We start from the raw sequence: 18998 nt of genomic DNA, 5'->3' as shown, positions 1-18998 counted from the left end.
GAAGAGCAGTTTTTGGGGAGGAGGAGGTGATGATTTTATTTTGGGGGCATATTTAATTTAATTGAAGTTTAGGAGAGAGTTAAGATTGGGTCTTTATATTTAGGTGTCACCAGAATGGTAAAGGCCAGGGAGAATGTATGAAATGTAGCTCTTCATATTTATTTTTTGAGAGGGGAAGAAGAGCTTTGTCAATCTGTTAGGCTATGAATTTTCTCCTAGGAAAAATGTGGGTTCTTTCCCCAGAAAAGTACACATGCTGCATATGACAGTTTACATATAATTCCAAGGTTTGCAAAGATGGGCTTCTGTGCTTCTCAGGTTATAGAGTAAAAGAAGAGGATCTAGGCCACAAATCCTGAAGAACCTCAATTTCCATGGATGGAGTATAGGAAAAAGATCTAGCAAGGAAGATTTAGAATGCATTTTACGCCTGGAATAAAACCAGGTGAATGTGGTATTGAACAGAAACCAGAAGAAAAGAGGGGTTCCAGAAGAGGCAAATGCTCCTCAGGGGTCAAGTGTGATAATAATGAAAGATGTCCATTGGATGGATTTAGTAATTAATGTCCCTGGCACTTTGGAGAAGCCATGTAGGGGCAATGGTGAGAGAGGAAACCAAATTGCAGTGAATTAAGGCATTAGTGGGAAGTGAAGAAGTGGAGTCACTCTAAATTTACTTTGTTCAGAGTATTTATTATGTATGGATATTGTACTTTGTCAGGTGCTTTTTCTGCATCTATTGAAATGATCATATGGTTTTTATCCTTTCTCTTGTTAATGTGATTAATCGTATTGATTGATTTGTAAATATTGAACTGCCCCTTGCATCCTGGGATAAATCCTACTTGATGTGAATGATTTTTTTTAATGTATTGTTGGATTGGGTTTGCTGATATTTTGTTGGGGATTTTTACATCTATGTTCATCAGAGATATCAGCCTATGGTGTTCTTTTTTTGTGTCTTTGTCTGGTTTTGGTATCAGGAGAACGCCGGGCTTGCAGAATGAAATTGGAAGCTTTCCTTTTGTTTTTTTGGAATAGTTTGAGAAAAACTTTTCTTTAAATGTTTGGTAGAATTCACCGGTGAAGCTGTCTGGTCCTGGATTTCTGTTTGTGTTGGAAGCTTTTTGATTATTATCAAAATTTGATTATTTGTCAATTTTATCAGTACTTGGTCTGTTCAGATTTTCTGTTTCTTCCTTATTCAGTTTTGGAAGTTTCTTTGTTTCTAGGAATTTATCCATTTCTTCTAGGTTGTCCAGTTTGTTGGCATAACATTTTTCATAATAGTCTCTTATAATCCTTTGTATTTCTCTGATGCTGGTTGTTATCTCTCCAGGATTTCTGATTTTATTTATTTGAGTCTTCTCTTTTTCTTGATGAATCTGGTTAAAGTTTTGTCCAGATAAAGTAAAATTTTGTTTATTTTAAAGAACTTGCTCCCAGTTTCATTGAGCTTTTCTCTTGTCTTTCTTTCTTGCTTGCTTGCTTGCTTGCTTGCTTGCTTGCTTGCTTTGCTTTCTTTCTTTCTTTCTTCTTTAGTTTCTATTTCATTGATTTCTGCTCTAAACTTTATTTCCTTCTTTTGACAGGCTTTGGACTTTGTTCTTCTTTTTCTAGCTCTTTTACGTGTAAAGTTAGGTTGTATGTTTATTTTTCTTGTTTCTTGAGGTAGGCCTGTATTGCTATAAACTTTCTTCTTAGAACAGCTTTTGCTGCATCCCAAAGATTTTGGACCATTGTGTTTTCATTTTCATTTGTCTCCATGTATTTTTTGATTTCCTCTTTGATTTCTTGGTTGACACATTCATTGTTTAGTAGCATGTTATTTAGCCTCCATATATTTGTGTTCTTTGCAGATTTTTTCTTGTGATTGATTTCTGTTGTGGTAGGAAAAAATGCATATGATTTCAGTCTTTTTGAATTTATTGAGACCTGTTTTGTGATCTAACTTGTGATCTATCCTGGAGAATGTTCCATGTGTACTTGAAAAGAACATGTATTCAAATGGAATGTTCTGTATATACCTGTTAGGCCCATCTGGTCCTGAGGGAGAAAAAATTAAGAGCTTTTCCTCTAAAATCAGGAATAAGACAAAGATGTCTACTCACCACCTTTATTCAATATAGCACTGGAGGTCCTAACTCCTAGCTGCAGCAATCAGACAAGAAAAAGAAATAAAAGGCACCCAAATTGGTAAGGAGAAAGTAAAACTTCGACTATTTGCAGATGACATGATAATATATATAGAAAATCCTAAGGATTCTGCCAAAAACTACTAGAACTGATAAATGAATTCAGTAAAGTTGCAGGATAAAAAACCAATATAGAAATCTGTTGCATTTCTGCACACTAATGAAGTAGGAGAACGAGAAATAAAACAATCTCATTTATAATTGCACCAAAAAGAATAAAATACCTATGAATCAACTTAACCAAGGAGGTGAAAGACCTGTACTCCAGAAACTGTAAAACACTGATGGAAGAAATTGAAAATGACACAAATAAATGGAAAGATATTACATGTTCATGGATTGTAAGAACCAATATTGTTAAAATGTCCATACCACCCAAAGCAATCTACAGGTTTTATGCAATCCCTATTAAAATACCAACAACATTTTTCACAGAACTAGAACAAATAATACTAAATTTTGTGTGGAACCACAAAAGACCCTGAATAGTCAAAGCAATCTTGAGAAAGAAGAACAAAGTTGGAGGGGGTATCATAGTCCCAGATTTCAGTATAAATATACTACAAAGCTGTAGTAATCAAAACAGTATGGTGCTGGCACAAGATAGACACATAGATAAAAGGAACAGAATAGAGAGCCCAGAAATAAACTCACACTGATAAGGTCAACTAATCTGTGACAAAGTAGGCAAAAATATATGGTGGGAAAAGGACAGTCTGTTTAACAAATGGTGCTAGGAAAACTGGACAGCCACATGCAAAAGAATGAAACTGGACCACTTTCTAATACCAGACAGACCTAAATGTGAGGCCAGAAACCATAAAACTCCTAGAAGAAAACATAAGCAGTAATTTTAACATTGACAGTGGAAACATTTTTTCTAGATATGTCTCCTCAGGCAAGGGAAACAAAAGCAAAGTTAAATTTTTGGGAGTATACCAAAATAAAAAGCTTTTGCACGGCAACAGAAACCATCAGCAAAACAAAAAGGCAACCTACTGAATGGGAGAAAATATTTGCAAAAGATATGTTTGATAAGGAGTTAATATCCAAAGTATATAAAGAACTTATACAACTCAACATGCAAAAAACACAAATAATCCTATTAAAAAATGGGCAGAGGACCCGAGTAGACATTTTTCCAAAGAAGACATGCAGATGGACAGTAGATACATGAAAAGATGCTCGATATCCCTGACCATCAGGGAAATGTAAATGAAAACCATAATGAGATATCACCTCATACCTGTCAGAATGGCTGGAATCAAAAGGACAAGAAATAACAAGTGTTGGTGAGGATGTGGAGAAAAAGGAATCCTCATGCTCTGTTGGTAGAATGCAGCCACTGTGGGTGGGGTGTGGGGGTGGGGAAGGACAGTGTTAGACAGGAGGGTGGACATTGTAAGTGGAAGGAAGACAAAAAGAAGGAGTATCAAAACATAAGTTTGTAGGGTTAGTGATAAGAAGTTGGAGAATTCACATATATTTTCTGTTTCTCTAAAGTAGCATGTGAAATCATTTCACTCTGGAATCATAGGCTGATGATTAAAAAACCCATTACCTCATCAGTACTGAAGATTGTAATTTGGATTCATGTATGTATTGTGTATGTATTGATCCTGAGTATTCTATTCAGTTTATATGGTGATAATGAAGGTTTAGGGAGAAGTTCTTCTAAATCCAGTTTGTGATTTGGTACTCTTAGTTATGACCCTTAGTTTTCATGATTGAGTTTTTATGTTTTTAAAAATAATACTGTTTCTAAGACAGGGCCTAAGAAACTCTTGACTAGTAAATCAGTATCTTGTGCTTACTTAATAATTTTATTCATTTGCCAATAGCATCTGTCTTCAAAATGATTTTTATTTGAACTTTTAAAGTGAATATATTTTGACTTATTGCTGAGGTTTGTTATGTTAAATGAACTTTATACACTAAACTTTAAATAGTTGTAATTAATTGAACAGACCATTTAAACTGAAGTGGGTAGAAATTAACCAAACATTACATTTATAGATATTTTATAAATTAGAAACATATGGAAATTGATGTTTTCCTCTCACTTGTAACAAGTTTGAATTAAAGAAGTTAAGTTTATGACTACATAAGCAGTAATTTTTAAATTAACATATAATCACGTACTATAAAATTCACCCGTTTAGAGTGTGCAATTCAGTGCTTTTAATATATTCACAAGGTTGTGCATCCATCACCATAAAAGTAGTAATTTAATGCAAGGTAATACAGAGAATGTGGATTTGGGATATCTATTTCAATATTATTAACTTTCAGTTTTTGGTAGATACAGTAATCTGTCTTGTCATTGAGCTGATGATTTAGGAGAAGGTAATTTATCTCCTGTAAAATTCTGTAGAGTCCGATGAAGAGTAAATAACAGAATGTTATTTAAAAAAAATCTCATCTATATCAAGAAAGTTCTAATTTATGATCTTCAGTACAAAATTATTTCATTTAAAAATATATTTATCAACCTAAGTTTACATATTTTCTTCTTAGAACTGTTTTCCCCTTCTCACCGAGCTACTCTGAGGTAAATCTTGATGGAAGATTGATTGGAAGTCGATTCTTATTAGAATACCAGATTTATAAACTTTCTGGCCCTCAGCTGTTGCTGGTGATCATTGCTGAAGTTGCAACCACTGGTTCAGCTGTCCTTTGCTAGTCTTTAATAAAAATTTGTGATCATATTTCATACTTTGCTATAGTTAGTTATTATTAATTATTATTCACTGGTGTTTTCAGTGTTTTAAAATGAATCTTTTGACATTGCAGTCTTACCGTTTTAATTCTTTCCATGTATTTTTTTGTTTCCTTTACAGTACTCTGTGCAAAAAACTTGGTGAAAAAGGATTTTTTCCGTAAGTAAATTAACTTTAAATCTTTTATGTTGTGTGTTGACTTTTTGGATAACATTTTCAGAATTGTCTGGCTTAGTGAGTTCTCTATTCAGAAATCTACTCGGTACTGTTTTATGAATGCTTTGGTTCAGAGCCTTTTGGCAACACTGTTTTTTGTTTTTTGTGTTTTTTTTTTTAGAGGATTTTGTGCCTTTTTAGCTTTAGTCCCTTTCCTTTTATCCACCCCTCCCACATATTTGTGTGAAATGTGTGTGGTAAGTGTGTATATGAGATGTGTGTAAAGAGTATTGAAGGTGTGCATATACTACTAGGTTTCTAGAAAAGTAGAGATTATTTTGTAAACACTTTTTTTTTCTTTTCTAACATTTTATAGGAAATTTTATTCAGGCAGTCATGATTCCTTGGAAAGTAGAGAAGTCATTCAGCCTGCTTGGAATTTCCAGTGTAGGAAAGAAATCTCTGCCACATCCAATCATAGATGCTCTTATGTCTCAGACTCCAAAGCAGACATTTGGTTCCCATATTTGCAGTCTCTCTGCCAATAAGTTGTCAATTTTTTTTTTTTTGGTGGCTTTATTTAGGATTAAGTTTTGTGAGGGAGGATTGGGAAGAACCCCTCACGTGTGTTTAGAATCTTTACCCTGTAATATCATATTTCATAATAGCTTTAAATTATTGAGTAAAGAAAATTTAAAAATATATAAATGAGTAAAAATGATATAATTTTTGGTAAGGAACTATAAGCCAACAAAATTTTATATGTAAAATATTTGAAGTTATAAATGAGACATTTCATTAGATTTTATTTTTTTTATTATTTTTTTTTAAAGATTTTATTTATTTATTTGACAGAGAGAGAGATAGCTAGAGCAGGAACACAAGCAGGGGGAGTGGGAGAGGGAGAGGCAGGCTTCCCGCCAAGCAGGGAGCCCGATGTGGGACTCGATCCCAGGACCCCGGGATCATGACCTGAGCCGAAGGCAGACGCTTAACGACTGAGCCACCCAGGCGCCCTTCATTAGATTTTAAAATTCAGGTTCTACCAGCCAGATGTAAGTGCTATCTAATTTAATATGATATTACTTAATTTTCAGGGGTTTGATTAAAAGAAGTAATAAGCTCTTGATGCATTTTAAAATCATACTTAATTCATTTCACTTGAAACTTTCTTTTAAAATTTCTGGAGAGAACCAAAATTAAAGTTTGTAAAATAACATCTTATAAACCTTTATATAATTAGAAAATTTTCTGGTGTCTGTGTTTATATGGGAAAGGAGTTAAATAGGATAATTGGGGACATAGTTAAAGTTTTAAGCAGTCTCCAATTTATGTACTGTGTGTTCTCCACTCTACTGCATGTTGCAGTAGTAGAGGCCACTGACCTGTCTTCATGCTGCCACCAAATATTACCTTCACAGGCTTTTGCTGAACTACCTATCTCATCCCTGTCACTAATAACCTAGTAACCAATGTATACTCTTTTTTACCCTTCTTAAAAGTTGATTTGATGTAGGATTTATTCTAGTAGGACTGCAGAGTGGCAAATAGGATCAGATAGGCAAGTGACAAGGAAAAAAGGGACGAAAGTGAGGAATGCATACTCTTAAAGTTGCTTCTGCACTGTCCAAGACATCTGCTCTGGTTTTAAAGATAAAATCTTCCATTTTGTCTCCTGGCCTTCCTTCCCAAGTTCGTTCTTTCCTCCAGAGTCCCAAGACACAACTTCTCCAGTAAAATATCCAAATAACCTTGTCTCAGTTTTCCTAGAAAATCTAGGGGAATCTTACTTTAATTTTTGATAAACCTCGGAGAGCCCATTATTATCACTTATATGATCTTTATCTGCCCTTAACTTGTAGTTAGGAAAAAAAGAAGTTCCTTCTTGAACTCTTTCTCTTTTTCATTGGTGTAGGCGTAAAAATTAATAAAAATTCTTAAGAGTTGTGAGTTTGCTCCAGGGATAAGAAAATTAGGGGAAACTATGTGATTATGATGGCTCTGGAAAGGGAAACAGGAAAGCCAATCGTGAGGCCTTCAGAAGGCACTCAGCCAGGGATGGACTATCTCCCGGGTTCACAGTGAGAACAGCCTCTGCTGTGGTAGCTTTACATCTGTCTTTGATCTGCTTATAAGTTGAGGGTGGCCCACATTAATTCCAGAGAAAGAATTATAGTACTTCTTAAATCTTTTTTTTTTTTTTTTATTAAAATCTTTTTTTTTTTTTTTTTTTAAGATTTTTTATTTATTTATTTGCGAGAGAGAGAATGAGAGACAGAGAGCACGAGAGGGAAGAGGGCAGAGGGAGAAGCAGACCCCCTGCTGAGCAGGGAGCCCGATGTGGGACTCGATCCCGGGACTCCAGGATCATGACCTGAGCCGAAGGCAGTCGCTTAACCAACTGAGCCACCCAGGCGCCCCTTCTTAAATCTTTTAATGAAATTTGAGTGAGAGTGTCTGTTTATTGATCAGAATGCAATTATCATTGATACCAAAATATAAAGTACTTGTTTGTAATGAGGTTTCAAGCATGTTGAATGAGAAGTAAATTTTAATATCAAGCATGACTATAGGCTGATGAAATATGTATGTGTGTATATAATTATAGGAAAAAAATACAAAGCCAAGTGTTGTAGAGTAATTTGTATAATTTGAGATAATACTATTTATTTTGGGTAACTACCCTTCCTGAGAAAAGTTTTGCTAATTCACTTTTTAGAATTGTTTGCAAGCTTATTGGCTTTAAAAAATAAGTTACTTCCCCTTTCCCCAAAATTTTAGAAGGAAAAATTTCTCAACATATAGGAACATGTAGAGAGTTTTATAGTGAATATCCACATCTAGATTCTACCATTAGCTTTGTCACATATATGTTTATCCATTATCTGTTTTTTAAAGACTGTTTTCTTTTTTTGTAAGATTTTGTTTGTTTATTAGAGAGAGAGAGAGAGTGCAAGACAGAGCACAAGCAGGGGGAGTGGGAGAGAAACAGACTCCCTGCTGAGCAGAGAGCCTGATGAAGGGCTTGATCCCAGGACCCTGAGATCATGACCTGAGCTGAAGGCAGACACTTAACAAACTGAGCCGCCCAGGTGCCCCAAGAATGTTTTCATTAGCGTATTTTTTTCTCTTTTATGCAACATTTAAATAAAAGATTTGTGTGTAAGCTTCTGTGTTAAGGTGCTGCATATAAGGGCCAAATTGAAGTCACTCAGAACCAAGACGGTTGGTGAAAGATTTTTTTTTCCTTCCCCCAATCAAAAATAAAGCTTTAGGGGCACTTGGGTGGCTCACTTGGTTAAGTATTAGACTCTTGATCTCAGGTCTTGATCTCATGGTCATGAGTTCAAGCCCTGAGATTGGGCTCCATGCTGGGCATGGAGCCTACTTAAAAAAAAAAAACAAACTTTTTCTCTGGACAGTAGCACACTTCCAAGTTGAAATGTTTGTTTCATTATCATTTGCAGCCCAAGTACATTTGTGTAGCGAGAAAGTCTTGAGCTTTAGCTATTTTTATATGACTCAGAAATGATGGGGCTAATTGAGAAATTTTTTAAAAATACAGAAAATACCTTAGCCACTTTATATTTACCGCTAGGGGTCTCACTCACTTCAGAAAACTTGGTAGCTTTTGATGACATCACAGTAACTTGGCTCTCCAGTTAAATTTTTGTGGAGTAATAGAATCAGGTAAGTTGAAAGTTAGGTATTTTTATTGTTGTTAGGGTGTAGAGCTTGTATTTTGTATTATTTAACAGAAGAGAAACGTAGGAGGCTGGGACTGATAATTTCATACTTAAGGATTTGGAAGCCATACGTAGTTTTTTTTTGTGTGGAAAAGTTGTTTTACTTAGTCCTTAATTCTATAACTAAACAAAATCTAAAAGGAAAGCTAGAAATGTGATTTTTGTTTTTGTTTTTGCTTACAAACATATATTTATGTGTTTTTTGAGATAGTAGAATCAAAAGAACAAGATAGAATGGAGTCCTTCAGGAGAAAATACTTAATGTTATTGAAGGCAGAGGGAAAAGTACTCTTCCATTAAACACAGTTAAAAATGATTAGGTATTAGGGGTGCCTGGGTGGCTCAGTCGTTAAGCGTCTGCCTTCAGCTCAGGTCATGATCCCGGCGTCCTGGGATCGAGCCCCGCGTCGGGCTCCCTGCTCAGCATGAAGCCTGCTTCTCCCTCTCCCACTCCCCCTGCTTGTGTTCCCTCTCTCGCGCTCTCTCTGTCAAATAAATAAATAAAATCTAAAAAAAAAAAAAAGATTAGGTATTATTGAAATAATATGAGTAGCAGTAAATTTCAATAATATAGTTAAATAGGGGCGCCTGGGTGGCTCTGTCAGTTAAGCGTCTGCCTTCGGCTCAGGTCATGATCCCAGGGTCCTGGGATTGAGCCCTGCATTGGGCTCCTTGCTCAGTGGGAAGCCTGCTTCTCCCTCTGCCTGCTGCTTCTCCTGTTTGTGCTCTCTCTATCTTTGTGTCAAATAAATAAGTAAATCTTAAAAAAATATATATAGTTAAATATATCAATACCCTAACTTCCAAGTATGTTCTTAAATACTTAACACTCGTAAATTTTGATCTTCTCTTATTTGAAGTTGACAGATCACAGAATCATAGAATTGGGGAACTGATGACACAATTTCTGCCTGGCCTTGAGTCTTGGCACATTGGTATCTTGACTTAAAAAAAAATTAGATATCAAGGTGTACAAGTTCTTCAGTTATCAAGACTTACCAACATTTTGTTCTAGTATTTTCAGCTGTCCATAGGAAATCTTTGCTATCCCAATATGTCTAATGCCTAAATTGTCATTTTTGTCTCTTTAACATTTTATTTAGTTTTACCTTCTAACTTTTTTAAGATTTTTTATTTTTTATTTGACGGAGAGAGAGAGTAACAAGCAGGGGGAGTGGCAGGCAGAGGGAGAGGGAGTGGGAGTGGGAGAAGCAGGCTCCCTGCTGAGCAAGAAACCCGATGTGGGGCTCGATCCCAGGACCCCAGGATCATGACCCGAGCCAAAGGCAGACGCTTAACCGTCTGAGCCACCCAGGCGCCCCGACCTTCTAACTTTTCTTTCCCCCCAAAAGACCACTCTTCTCATTGTTACTTTGGGCTGAGAACTGTAGTGTCATTTTTGACTTTAGTTTCTTATAAACTCATATTAGATCTTTCAGAGTAGCTTATTTCACTGTCACTTTCCTTTTCATGTGACTTCCCTAGTGCAGGGTCTACTCATCTTACTGTTCTTTTATCCTACTCTGTGGAACTTACAACAGCTTCATAGATGTTCTCTATACCAGTCTTTCCTTCTCCCAGTCTACCCTGAATACCACTAGTGGGAAAACAGGACCATGTATTTACAGCCATGCTTAAGAACCTAAAGTGGCTCCCTGTTAATCTATTTCAGTCATTTCCTGACTTTTAAGCCTCTCTTACCAGCAGTATTTACTTTTACACATTAGCACAGAAGATTTGGTTAGACTCCTCAGAGCCCTTCAAATATTGTCAATATTGTTATACCTTTCTTGGCAATATTCCTGTTTGTCCTTTAAAGCCCAAATGAGTCCCATCCCCTCAAGAAAACAAACAAACAAAACACACCTTGATTTGCTGTTCAAACTTCAACTGTTCTCCTGTTTTTCTGAGCTCTTACTTGTACTCACTGTTGAACTGCATAGTAAATGAGAGGTATAACACAGCATAGTGGTTAAGAGCATGAAATTGAGAATCAGATTATATGTGCATGGCTTTAAAAATCGAAACTTTAGACCCTGGCTCTGTCATGTACTGTTTGTCCTTGGACTAGCTAATTAACCCGTTTGTGCCTTAGTTTCCTCATCAGTAGAGATTATAGTAGTATTTACTCCATTGGATTATTGTGAAGAATAAGAGATTCAATATATGTAAAGCATTTAGAATAGCGCCTGACATAGTATTGAAAGTGTTTTCTTTATAGTCAGTACAAACACTTCTTTATTCTCAGGTTCCCCTCTCCCCCACAGCATTCTTAAAATAAGATTTATTCATTCATTTGAGAGAGAGAGAAAGAACATGAGCTGGAGGAGGGGCAGAGGGTGAGAGAGAATCTCAAGCAGACTCCCTGCTAAGTGCGGAGCCCAGTGCAGGGCTCAGTCTCAGAACCCTTGAGATCATGACCTGAGCCGAAACCAAGAGTTGGAGGCTTAACCCACTGAGCCACCCAGGCGTGCCAACCCGTCCCCTGGTCCTCCCCCCATCCATGGCATTCTTATCTCCCCAATTAGATAGAAAGATCTTTTAAGGCAGGGTATTAGATTTTTTATTTCAGTTTCTCATCACTCATGGTAGCTATTGAAGAAAACTTTTTGGCTAATTTGATTTCTCTGTAGCCCATGTTCTTGTGTGAAAACCTATTAAAGGTTATTAAAAGCTGTTTCTTTAAATGCTACTAAGAGAGACCTTGGGAAGGCTCTAAGAGAGCCAGGAATGTTTTAAGCTCCCTCGGGTCAAAGGGCTGGTAAAGATCTTTAAAAACTTCCACATTCTGAGGTAACCTCTAGGCTTTTGTAGTTTAAGCTGAGAATGTTTTGAGATAGGAGCAAGAAAAAAATGTAGCTTTTGGTATTTAATATAGAATTAACTTTAATTTTAGTTTTAAAATGGACCACTTTATAGCTGAATGTTAAACTTTTTATAAAGAATGGGAATAATCTTTTGTAGTAAATAGTAAGCTTTATACAATTAATCTTCTATTTTCCATGTTATAATATTCTTTAATAAAAAATTTCTTCCCCTTTTTTCACAGGACTTCCTGATCCATTTGCTAAGGTGGTGGTTGATGGATCTGGGCAATGCCATTCTACAGATACTGTGAAGAATACACTTGATCCAAAGTGGAATCAGCATTATGATCTGTAGGTTTAAATGATTCATTTGAAATGAAACCTAGAATCAATATTATTTGATATAGTCTTCGAAAAGAATCACTGAAAATGATCAGAATTTGATCTGTGGTATAATTTGGTCTTCACAGAGGGACACAAAACCTAATGGGAAGGTACTTTGGCTTATTGATAGCTGGTTTTGAAAGACTAAGTGCCCTTAATAAGCCTATGGAGAACAAAATGTATATGCAGTTTAGAGCAGCTCCACCCCATCTTTCTTCAGTTAAATAAAGGTATTAATTTACTTTCCACCAGTTATGAGTATAAAACCAGAAGTCATAATTGGGATGCACTCGTAGGCATTCTTTTTGCTTTTGTAGGGATGGTTTTATTTTAATCACAGTAGTATATGTAACTTCTAAAAAGGCACATAATACTGTAAGGCTTTTAATGGGAAAATGCACTTTGCTGTCCCATTCTTATTCCTGATTCCCATTCTCAAGGTAACTACTTTGAGTAACTTTGACTATTTATTCTGGTATTTTCTTCTATTTCTAGATATCATGCTTATTTTATACATCTCTCTATATGGGGTGGGGGTGAGAGGAGAGATGCAGAGAGATTTAGTGTCTACATACTTTTAGTTTTAGGTATTATTTTTACAATTCCTACCGTACAAGAAAATTCAGCTTTTACAACTGATCTCTCTCATCCCTACTCCCACAACACCCATAACACCCACATGGCCCTTCTTTCTCCCAGCCCCCCAGTATAGTTATGTGAACCTTTTTGGTTAAATCATTGTTCTGTATTTACATTACTATGGTCATGTAACTATTCATAATTGAGTCATGTGGTATGTAATGATTACATTTCCTTTCTTGACAACTTTTGTTTTTCTGGAGTTATAACTGTCTTACTTTGCCATTTGCTTAGTTTTCTGTCTCATTGGTTAATTCCCAGAGTCTCCCACAGGACTGAACATATCTTCATATATTCAACCACAGGAGCTATTCCATTGGCTTTGTTTTCTTCTTCGAGATATCCCTCCTGAAACCTCTGTCTTTTTCCTCCAGTCTGGTCTGGTAGTCTAAACTGGTTTAAGACCTGCCGCACAGTTGTCTGGGAACTTGCCTTTATCATTACATTGGGGATTTCCTTTCTCTCTTCTAGGTTCAGCGACTTCCCATTTTTTGTTTATTCCCTGTTTTGGTGAAGTCTGTCTGTCATTGAGAAAGAGTACAAAGATAGGGAAAATTCCTTTGATATCTTATCTGAAAATACTTTGTCTTCTCACTTGATTGTTTGTCTAAGTATAAACTTCTAGGTAAGACATCACTTTCTTTCCAAATTGTGAATACAACGCTCCATTGTCTTCCAGGTCTAGATCAGCACTGCTGAATAGAAATACAATGTGAGCCACAAATGGGAGGTTGTCTTCAATTTTAAATTTGCTAGGAACCACATTTAAAAAAGCTAATAGAAAGGATTAGGCTTAATAAATATATTTTATTTAGTTCAGTATATCTAAAATATTCTCATTTCAACATGTAGTCAATATCAAATAATTGTTTTTTATAAATAAGTAGAATTAAAAAATAAATATTTTAAAACTAAGTCTTTGAGATCTTAGAGGAGTTTGTTTTGCAGTTACAGAGTGCCTCAATTTGGACTAGCCTCCATTACTCATCAATAGCTCCATGTGGCTGGTGGCTGCCCTTTTGAACAGTGCAGTTTTAGAGTATTGCTAATGGCATTCTGATTTTGGTCTTTCTTGATTATTGTTTTCTACTGGAAGATTTCAGTGTATTCTCTTTATGCCTGATACTACATTTTTTTGATGATGGTCTTGGTATATGTTACATAGTGCTAGATACTTATTGGAAACTTTTAATCTGATAAACTCTTTTTAAAAATTTCAGTATAGTTAACATACAGTGTTATATTAGTTTCAGGTGTACAATATAGTGATTCAGCAGTTCCATATATTACTCAGTGTTCATCAAGATAAGTGTATTCTTGGGGCATCTGGGTGGCTCAGTGGGTTAAGAATCGGACTTTTGATTTCAGCTCAGGTTATGATTTCAGGGTTGTGAGATTGAGCATCAGGCTCTGTGCTGGGCATGGAGCCTGCTTAAGATTTTCTCTCCCTCTCACTCTGCTCCCCTCCATCCCACTCCCTCCCTGACTCTCCCCCCACCTCCCAAAAAAGCTAAGTGTACTCTTAATCTCCTTCAGCGTTTTCACCTGTCTTTCCCCCTGCCCCCCCCGCCCCATAACCATCTGAATCATCTCTGTGTTCTCTGTAGTTAAGAATCTGTTTTTTTGGTTTCTCTTTTTTCCCCCTTTGTTCATTTGTTTTATTTCTTAAATTCCACATATGAATGAAATCATATGGTATTTATCTTTCTCTGACTGGCTTATTTTGTAGCATTATACTCTCTAGATCCATCCATGTTGTTACAAATGGCAAGATCTCTTTCTTATGGCTGAATAATATTCCATTCTTTATCCATTCATGTCTCAGTGGACACTTGGGCTCCTTCCATAATTTGCCTATTGTAAATAATGCTGCAATAAACATAGGGGTACATATCCCTTTGAATTAGTATTTTTGTATTCTTTGGGTAAATACCCAGTAGTGCAATAACTAACTAGATCATAGGATAGTTCTGGTTTTATTTTATTTATTTATTTATTTATTTTTTGAGAGAGTGAGCGAGCCGGGGGAGGGGCAGAGGAAGAGAATCTCAAGCAGACTCCACGCTGAGGTTGGAGAAGAACATGGGGCTCGATCTTATGACCCCAACTGAGATCACAAACTGAACCGAAATCAAGACTCGGATACTTAACTGACTGAGCCATCCAGGTGCCCCTCTATTTTTAATTTTTTAAAAAATTTTATTTATTATTTGAGAGAGCAAGTGCATGAGAGCAAGCAGGGGGTATGGAGAGGGACAAGCAGACTCCGCACTGAATTCAGAGCCCAACATGGGGCTTGATCTCAGGACCCTGAGATCATGACCTGAGCTGAAATCAAGAGTTGGATGCTTAACCAACTTAGCCACCCAGGCGCCCTGCTATTTTTAATTTTTTGAGGAACTTCCATACCGTCTTCCATAGTGGCTGCACCAGTCTGCATTCCCACCAGTGGTGCATGAGGGTTCCTTTTTCTCCACATCCTCACCAACACTTGCTGTTTCTTGAGTTTTTGATTTTAGCCATTCTGACAGGTGTGAGGTGATATCTTATTGTGGTTTTCACTTGTATTTTCCTGATGATGAGTGTGAGCATCTTTTCATGTGTCTCTTGGCCATCTGTATGTCTTCTTTGGAGAAATGTCTGTTCATATCTTGCGTGTTTTTTAATTGGATTATTTGCAGTTTTTTGGTGTTAAGTTCTTTATATATATTGGATACTAACCCTTTACTGGATATGTCATTTGCAAATATTTTCTCCCATTCAATAGGTTGTCTTTTAGTTCTGATTGTCCTTTTCTGTGCAGAAGCTTTTTATTTTGATGTACTCCTAATAGTTTATTTTTGCTTTTGTTTCCCTTGCCTCTAGACATATCTAAAAAGATGGCTGATGTCAGAAATTACTGCCTGTGGTCTCTTCTGGATACTTTTTAGTTATGGGAAAGTTATTTATTTATTTAGTGAGTAAATAATTAAAAGATCTTATTTTAATTTTTAAAAAATTTTATTTTTTTAAGATTTTATTCATTTACTTGACAGAGCACAAGCAGGGGGAGTGGCAGGCAGAGACAGAGGGAGTAGCAGGCTTCCTACTGAGCAGGGAGCCTGACTCGGGGCTCCATCCCAGGACCCTGAGATCACGACCTGAGCCGAAGGCAGACACTTAACTGACTGAGCCACCCAGGCACCTCCCTCCCCCCAAAAAGATATTATTTTTAATCTCTACACCCAGTGTGGGACTTGAACTTACAACCCTGAGATCAAGAGTTGCATGTTCCACTGACTGAGCCAACCAGGCGCCCCTGTCTTTATTTATGTATGGATAATTTCCTTTCCGTTTTCTCTTTATCTGTTTTTCCTTTTCTGGAACTCCTGTTATTTTGGATGTTATCCCTTCTGAATTGATCATCATTTAGTTGTCTTATCTTTTTTCTCTCATATTTTCTCTCTCTTTTTTTAAGATTTGGGAGAGAGAAGGAGTGTACAAGTAGGGGGAGGGGTTGAGAGAGAGAAGGACAGGCAGACTCCCCACTGAGCAGGGAGCCTGACACAGGCCTTGATCCCAGGACCCTAAGATCATCACCTGAGCCAAAGTCAGACGCTTAACCGACTGAGCCACCCAGGCACCTTCTCTGTTTTAATAAACTATTTTTGTTTTAGTAAAAACTTAAAAACTGTGATGAAATGTCTGGGCTGTTTCCCCAACTTAATTTTCAAGCATTCTTTTTATTGTAATTTCTGCTTTCACATTTTTAGCTTCCAAGATCGCTTTGTTTTTTGACTATCTTTTTTTTCATAATTTCCTCTTATTTCTTGGATGCAATATCTTCTCTAATAAGTGAGTTTCTTCTGTTGTTTGTATTGCCTTTCTTTTGTCAGAATTCCTTTTTTTCTGTTAGTTTGATTTGGGTTTCTGTCTTTTTATGTTTAAGGGGAGGCATTTAAATGTTGATTGGAAATTCTGTGCCCATGGGTAGAGCTGGTCCACACACTAGGGTAATCAGGTGTGACTGACAATTCTCCCTTTTCCTGCTTGGGGGCTATATATTCTTGGATGCTAGTGTTCTTGGAGCTGAAGAGTGTAAGGATGCTAGGGAGTGTCTCTGTTGCCTGTGTTAACCTCTTCTTAATATGCCTGCTTTTATTTTATTTATTTATTTATTTATTTATTTTATTTATTTTTTAAAGATTTTATTTATTTGACAGAGAGAGACACAGCGAGAGAGGGAACACAAGCAGGGGGAGTGGGAGAGGGAGAAGCAGGCTTCCCATGGAGCAGGGAGCCCTATGTGGGGCTCGATCCCAGGAGCTGGTATCATGACCTGAGCTGAAGGCAGACGCTTAACGACTGAGCCACCCAGCACCCCAGTATCCCTGCTTTTATTAAGGACTTTTATCTCCTTCCTCAGCTGTGCCTCATGTCCCTCAGTAGAGATCTTTTCCGAGTATAAACCTTAGGTCTCTTCCTAGGGTTGAGGATGAACTGGATCAGGGAGGGAATTCAAGAGGGCCTTCCATTCCTTTTCAGTACTTTCACCAGTCCTTCTGTTTTAGCCACACCATCTCTGTCAGTATCTTGGGCTTAGAAGTTAAGGAATATTTCAGGGATTTGATGATAGTAATAGTCTTGTTTCTTATTTGTTCCTCCCTGAAACCAGGTGTAGGTTGCAGTTTTCTCCAGGTTGTTAATTCCATTATCATATGCTTTCTACACCACTACCATTTTGTCAGCGTATCTCATGTTATAAACATGTTGACTGCCTTGATATCCTCTTTTAAGTCTTTGGTCTTTTAAGCTTTGGACTTCACCCTTCATCAATTTCAGTTTTTCTTCAAAGTGTTCCACTTGACTTACCTACAAAAATGAATTTTAGATCTCCCATCAAACCCTTACGCCTGACATCTCACCTACTTACTTCAGACAGTTCTAGAACCACCCTAGAGTACCCACCTCAGCCAGGACTCTGGTCAGTTACTTAAATTTGACTTTCTAAACCACATGTGAACAAATGTCCTGTCTCTACTACTGAGACACTGAGATACCTAGAGACAACTCAGAACAAGGCTTCTGTGTATGCCTCTCAGTGCTATGGCTCAGTAACTCCAAGTTAGTATGCAGAGAAGTCGGAACCAAAAAAGTAAGCGATAGAGAGAAGTGAGAGTACCCAGCTTCCCGCCTCCACCACTTGCTTGTGTGATCATTAGCTCAGTGTTTAACCCCTTGTGTGTTGGTTTCCATTGACTACAGCAACAATGCCTACTTTAGAAGACTGATAGGAAGAGTGAGACAGATAATACCTGTAAAGTGCTTAGACTAGTACCTGACAGGTAATTCTCAAATGTTAGATGCTTTTAGTAAAAGTATATTAGGTCACACGTTTTTTCTATTACTTGATTTGACCTGCAGTGAATTTGAAATCACAGCTCTAATAAGTTACTATCTGTGTAACTGACTAAGCTTTTGAAAGTTCTTAATCAGATTGTTTTAAGCCATGTCTTTAAGTTTCAGTGAGATTTAAATTCAGCCAGAGACCCAGGTACAGTAGTAAACAAGGTGTGGTCCTCCAAGTGTACAGCCAAGTGGTGTATCAGCACAAGTAAATAGGAAATTATAAACAGTGTGATAAGAAAATGGGGAAGTATAGGGTGCTCTGGAAATATAGAGAACTTCTTTATATGAATTTAGGAGTTAAGGACAGCTTCCTAGAAAAAGTGACATTTAGGCTTTGACCTTAAGTAGGAGTTTACTTGGAAGGAGTGGGCCGGCTCTAAGCAAAAGCAGTCTGTGTGAAGACCCAGAGGTGAATAAGATAATGACTTTGAAAACAGTTTGGAGGGGCAGCATTAGTGAATTCATGTAAGGGGAGTATGGCATAGGACAAGCAAAGAGAGGTAAGCAGGAACCAGCTCATGAAGGTCCTTGAAAGCCTATTAGTAAATTTGAATCCTCTCCTAAAAGCAGTGGAGAGCAATGAAAGGGTTTTCAGTGGGGGAAATAATATAATCAGGTTTATATCCAAGAGTGGACACTTGGGCTATAATGTGAAAAATTGCTTAGAGGGAGGCAAGGATGTCCAGGAGACTAGTTACTACACTGGAGTGTGGGGCAGCCTGAGTGGGTGGAGGCTGGCAGAACAGGTGCTGAGAGGATCACCGAAGGCAGAACGAAAGAGAGAGAAGTTTACTGAATACACTGGGAGGGAGCAGTGGGCAGGACAGCAAAGTGTAGAGACTGTCTGCCAGGAGGCAGTGGTGGGGGGCTGTAGTTCAAGGGGCGGGGTGAAGAAGTATAGGAACATACGGAATTTTCCTTTTTTGGTACCTGTGCTGGTTGTAAGTAGCCCATTGGTCAGCT

The 18998-nt window shown here is 37.2% G+C and overlaps 1 protein-coding gene across 4 annotated transcripts in view; it reads left to right on the top strand.

Moving 5' to 3' along the window:
* The window catches only part of SMURF2 (SMAD specific E3 ubiquitin protein ligase 2), a 134798-nt gene that overhangs the window by 60676 nt on the left and 55124 nt on the right, over window positions 1-18998 (top strand). For all 4 annotated transcript variants that reach the window (XR_004302439.1, XM_032429860.1, XM_032429861.1 and 1 more), the window contains exons 2-3: window positions 5036-5074; window positions 11867-11975. Coding sequence is in view for 3 of the 4 variants with exons in the window: in XM_032429860.1 (XP_032285751.1) it covers window positions 5036-5074; window positions 11867-11975 (148 nt within the window). In the remaining variant the exon portion in view is untranslated. The remainder of the gene's footprint in view (window positions 1-5035; window positions 5075-11866; window positions 11976-18998) is intronic.

The sequence above is a fragment of the Phoca vitulina genome, unplaced genomic scaffold (genome assembly GCF_004348235.1).
Source record: "Phoca vitulina isolate PV1807 unplaced genomic scaffold, GSC_HSeal_1.0 scaffold41, whole genome shotgun sequence".
Taxonomy (NCBI): Eukaryota; Metazoa; Chordata; class Mammalia; order Carnivora; family Phocidae; genus Phoca; species Phoca vitulina.
This window is presented reverse-complemented; position numbering and strand designations above follow the sequence as displayed.